The sequence below is a fragment of the Myotis brandtii genome, unplaced genomic scaffold (assembly GCF_000412655.1).
Source record: "Myotis brandtii unplaced genomic scaffold, ASM41265v1 scaffold187, whole genome shotgun sequence".
Lineage (NCBI taxonomy): Eukaryota > Metazoa > Chordata > Mammalia > Chiroptera > Vespertilionidae > Myotis > Myotis brandtii.
In genome coordinates this window covers 2,766,263-2,771,620 of record NW_005356944.1, presented here as the reverse complement: position 1 = coordinate 2,771,620, position 5,358 = coordinate 2,766,263, and the positions used below count along the sequence as shown (strand labels likewise).

Here is a 5,358-nt window from a genome sequence, read left to right as displayed (position 1 = left end):
GCCGAGGAGGTGGCCCGGAAGTCGACTCTGGCAGCTGGGCCAGCTGGGCCTTGATCTCCCGCTGCAGGTCCTGCTCCGACAGGGCCACGCTGTGCACCTGCGGGGAGCAGTTGGTACTGAGTTTGCCTGGACGGCAGGAAGGCAGGAAGCCGTGAGGTCCCCGTAGGGCGGGCAGTACACAGCCCCAGGAAGTGGCTGCGGGCTGAGGGGCTGGCAGGCTCAGAGGGAGTCATAGCAAGCCGCTTGAGGCCTGGGGTTTTCACATTCTCTGTGCTCAGAGGGCAGGAACTAAGCACTGGTTCTCACTATGACTCCGGCTCTGCGACTCAGTTTCCCCGACTGTGCGGCAGGGGAGGGTGGGCAGGGGGCACCCACCTGGGACATGAAGACCTCCTCCTGCAGTTGGGCGGGGGGGATGGCTCGAAGGGCACCGAGTGTCTCCAGGAGCCCCGGGCAGGCCAGGCGCTGTTCTGCGGTGCCCAGCGCCAGGCGCACCAGCGTCAGCCCCACACGGAACAGCACCTTCACACCTGCAGACCAGGCTCACTCAGTGGGGCCAGCCCATCCCTCCTGAACCTGCACGTGAAGCTGCCCTCTCCCCAGCTTCCTTCCACACACCCCCCCACACACACCCCAAAACTCTATACACAACCCAGGCCAGCAGCAAGGACGAAGAGGAGTGCAATTTGGGGTCACTGGTGAGCATGTCTCAGCAGCCACAGATGCTCCCGGGCAGAGCACCTGCCAGGAGCCCGGGAGGACTGACAACCTCACACAAAGCCTTCTCTCTCTCTGGGTCTCAGCTCTGTGTTCCTACAAGGCTGGGCCGGGCAGGGGTTCCCATTCAGGCCCTTCCAGCTTGTTCTGGTTCCAGAGAGATTCTGGCCAGAGCTGCTCCTCCCTAAGCCGAGAGCACAGCGCACATGTGCGTGCACACCTCCGCGTGGACACAGGTGTGACCATGGGCTGCCCCAGAATCCTCGACTCCCTTCCAGGCAGCCTCGGGTCTGCTAAGGAGAGCGCTCAGGGGACCAGCGCGGCCTAGCGACAACTGTGAAGGGATGATAGTGACTATGAAGGGAGCCCAGGGAGGGCTTGTCCTCAATGGGGAGGGCAAGGATCGCTCAGCCACACCGCCCTGGACGGCTGAGCGGGAGGGGAGGAGGCCCACAGATGGCAACTTGGACACCACGGCCAGAGCTCTAAGCCAGCCTGGAGCCCACCGGGCACACAGCAGCTCAAAGCACTGAGGAATTTCTACCATTTTTCAGGTGCAACTGCTGGACAACCCAGATGGACAGAATGCAGGCAGGTGACTGATGGGAGAAGGGAGGCCGAGCCCCAAAGACCTGGAGTCCGGTTGGGCTCTGCCCCGACTCCCCAACTCGTGGCCTGGCCCTGGCATCCACCCCTCTTCACACCCCGCCCGAGTCATGTGTAGCCTGGACCCTGTGGACAGAGTCCTGCCTGCGTAAAATATTAATTAATTAAAAATGAAAATAATAAATAATAAAAAAGTACAATAAACACTTTTAAAAATTTAAAAAATAGCCCAATTGGCGTGGCTCAGTGGTTGAGCAGCAACCTAAGAACCAGGAGGTCACAGTTCGATTCCCAGTCAGGGCACATGCCCAGATTGTGGGCTCGATCCCCAGTGTGGGGTGTGCAGGAGGCAGCCGATCAATGATTCTCTCTTATCGTTGATGTTTCTATCTCTCCTCCCTTCCTCTCTGAAAGCAGTAATAAAAATATATTAAAAAATAAAACAAAAATGTGGTTACAGGAGCCTTGCATCCCCACCCCCAGAATGTAGGTCCCCTCACACAGGTGGCCCCAGTGTACAGGGCAGCACCTGGCACTAGTGAGCACACACCAAGTAGGCACTTGGGCTCCAGGGTGAGGGCCTCGACCATTGGCCATGTCCCCGCTGTGCCAGCCCCTGAGCCCTTGCATGGCTCCTGTCCCATCTGCCTAGAGGGAGCCTCCCTGGTCCAGCCTTCCCCGGCCCCCGGCCCCCGCCCTGGCAGAGGCTGCCCTCCCTGTAGTGGTCTCACCGCACAGGGCAGGGGCGACCATTCATTACACTGGGAGTGCGTGGCCGGGGGCTGGGCTGTCTCCCCAGAGCTGGCAGGGCACCATCACCCTCAGCACACCCGGGCACCCAGACCCAGGGCCAGGATGGGCAAGAGCGGGCAGGGCAGAGCAAAGCTGGCGGTTTCATTCCTTGCGCCCCGAGCACCCAAGGCTGTAGCCCTGGCCCCACCGCCCGCCTGGCAGTCCCCACTCACCCTCACTGAGGAAGGCGTCCCAGACACGCAGCACAGTGGGGAAGGGCAGGGAGCGGGCGAAGAGGCACAGGAACCACTCGGGCAGGTAGAGCAGGGGGCCGACGCCCACCTGCTGCAGGTGCTTGTGCACGCGTGGGAGCAGCCGCCGCAGCAGGGCCATGAACACCTCGGCGTCCAGCCTCACAGACTCCTGCAGGCACATCCGTCAGTACCTCCGCTCCCTCCAGGCCCCCACCCGCCTGCCCAGCCCCCCAGCTGTGCCTCTGGCCCCATTCAGCCTCTCACCATGTGGGGCCCGTAGTAGCCGGGCAGGTAAAGCTCGCAGATCTGCACCAGGCACCAGAAGGCCTCCTGAGGACAGAGCCGGGCGTGAGTGCCCACCACCAAGGGGACCGCAGGGGGGGGAAGGGGTGCAGGGGAGCCCTGGACACCATCTGTGGTGGCTCAAGCCAGAAGCCTGAACGCAGTGCTGGGGGGCTTTTACCAAAAGCCTGCCTGTGCCCAGAGAGAGAGCTACCCATGATTTGGTCACAGAGCTCAGGGTGTTTGAATTTGAGGGTCACAGGGTTGGGGCTCACTGGTCAAGGGTTGGGGGCTCAGAGTTCAAGTACTGGGTTCTTGGAGTCATTGGGTCAAGGGATCATGTTTGCAAGGTTCAGAACCAGGAGTCGGGCCCTAGCTGGTTTGGCTCAGTGGTTAGACTGAAGGGTCCCGGGTTCGATTCCAGTCAAGGGCACGTCCCTCAGTTGCACACTCAGTCCCCTGGTCGAGGCGCTTGCGGGAGGAACTAATCGATGTGTCTCTCACATCGATGTTTCTCTCTCCCTGTCTCTCCTCCTCCCTTCCATTCTCTCTAAAAAAATCAATGGGACAAATATCCTCAGGTGAGGATGAACAAAAAACAGACAGAAACAACAACAAAAGAACTGGGCATCATGAGGTCAAGGTAATAACATCCAGACTCCGAGGTCACTGAGCAAGGTAACTGGAGTCAAGGTTGTTGGGCTTGAAGGTCACTGAGGTTGGCAGTAATGAGGCCCTGGATCACTAGGACCAGATCTGGGAGGCAAGGATCCCAGGTCCCTGAGGTCAGAGAACCTGGGGTTAGGAAGTCATGGGTCCAGGGCCCAGGACTACAAGGGCCCAGGGTCACTAGGGTTGGGGACAATGTGAGTGGGGTTGGGGGGTCAGGGTCTCGGGTCCCTAGCGCAGAGTCAGGGGCACTCACCTCGGGGGGCAGATGCATGAGCAGCACAGCAGCCACAGGGCCCTGGGCCTGGCAGTAGCCCTGTTCCGGCCGATAGAGGGTGTAGGCCTTGAGTACCTGCAGGAGCCCCTGCTGCCTGTGCCAGAAGACCCCATTAGGCATCCCTTCCCCAACCTTTGGCAGCCTCTGCCCAGACCTCACCACCCTGGCCTTGCTGGATCCCCTGAGATGCAAGACTTGACGCTGGGGGAGCAGGGGTGGGGGTGGGGGTGTGGCTCGACCAAATGCCTGGGGTTGTGAGGCCGGGGTCCCTGGGCATCACTGGCCTCGTACCCGTGCCCCTGGGGTGACACAAACATCTCGTGCAGAGGGAACTGGCGGTGCAGGTCCCTGCTGATGGTCTCCATCCACTGCGGATCTCCTGGGGCCTTAGCCAGTTCCTGTGGGTGGGAAGGAAGGTGGATGTGAGGGCTCAGAGCGGCGAGGGGCTCCGGGAAGGGGAAGTAGGACCCCTGCCCACGCTTTTACCTGGTAGGTGTCAGGGCTGTTCTCCTGATACACGTGAGCCCCGCACAGCAGGGGCCAGCACCGGGCACGCAGGGCCGAGGGGATGCCTTTCCGGCACTGCATCTTTACCTGTGGGGGAGGCCAAGGGACCCCAGTAGGCCAGCCCCCCAGCCTGCCCTGCTCCTCTGAGCAGGCACCAAACACAGCCTGTCATGGGGCAAGGGCCACTTTGGGTGGTCGGGAGAAAAGGCAGGAGGTGTGGGACGCAGGAGGGGTAAATGTTGCCTGGGCCTGGACCAAGGCAAAGGGTGCTGAGCCAAGGAGGCCGGGTGGGCCACTGCCCTCTCACCTTCTTGTACCGGCGAGACATGGTTTTCTCCCAGTGTGAAGTCATCTCCACCCACTTCATCTCCCTCTGCCGGATAAGGTCTGCGGGAGGGTGACCTGGCCTGGGAGCACATGTCAGACATGCAGATGCAGGGCAGCTGTTACCGGGAGCCTACATCCGACACTCTCCTGCAACCTGTGTAGCCACTGGGGAATTGACCTGTCACCCAGGAGTTGCCAGTAGTTGTTATGGGGACAGGAAAGGATGTGGCTGATGTGGGCAGAAGCAGGAAAGACTAACGGGGGTGTGTAGATGTGCGTTGGGGGAGGGGCTGGTTGGCTGTCCCCAGAATAGGGGCGCAGGCCACTCATAGCAGAAGCTGAGTGGACAGAGCCCTGTACTAGAAGCCAGGATCCCAGAGTTTGCGTCTGGTTCTGTCTCTGAGCTGCGGTGTGACCTCGGGCAAGTTCCTTTCTGTCTCTGGGCTCATTATCCTCTCTATAGATTGGGAACGGGGACGTGTGGGGGAAGAGGTGTGGGTTTCTGTGATTCGGATTTGGGATTCTTGGGCCAGAGATTAAAAGGGGAAGAATGTTTGGCTCCAAGGGTGGGTGCACCCCCTCGGAGACTGGGTGTAAAAGAGGCATACTTGGCCCTAGCTGGTTTGGCTCAGTGGATAGAGTGTTGGCCTGTGGATTGAAGGGTCCCAGGTTCGATTCCAGTCAAGGGCACATGCCCGGGTTGTGGGCTTGATCCCCAGTGAGGGGTGTGCCGGAGGCAGCCAATCGATGATTCTCTCTCATCATTGATGTTTCTCTCTCTCTCTCCATCTCCTTTCCTCTCTGAAATCAATAAAAATATATTTTTAAAAGAGGCGTACTTGGACATCTTACCCCCAGCCCTGCCATCCTTAGGATTCTACCTGGAGCCTGAGGAGTGACACTGGTTGAACCCCAGACCCTCCCAGGACCCTTGAGGTTGGGCCTTGCTCTAGAAATCAGCCCTCAGCCCCCACCCTCAATCCATGC

At 60.0% G+C, this 5,358-nt stretch overlaps 1 protein-coding gene across 1 annotated transcript in view; it reads right to left on the bottom strand.

Moving 5' to 3' along the window:
* TBC1D10C (TBC1 domain family, member 10C) overlaps positions 1-5,358 on the bottom strand; it is an 8,293-nt gene that overhangs the window by 2,418 nt on the left and 517 nt on the right. Inside the window, exons 3-10 of the mRNA XM_005864481.2 lie at positions 4,352-4,451; positions 4,024-4,131; positions 3,829-3,935; positions 3,517-3,631; positions 2,574-2,639; positions 2,289-2,478; positions 376-530; positions 3-97 (exon numbers count right to left, since the gene is read on the bottom strand). Of these exons, the coding sequence (XP_005864543.1) occupies positions 3-97; positions 376-530; positions 2,289-2,478; positions 2,574-2,639; positions 3,517-3,631; positions 3,829-3,935; positions 4,024-4,131; positions 4,352-4,451 (936 nt within the window). The remainder of the gene's footprint in view (positions 1-2; positions 98-375; positions 531-2,288; positions 2,479-2,573; positions 2,640-3,516; positions 3,632-3,828; positions 3,936-4,023; positions 4,132-4,351; positions 4,452-5,358) is intronic.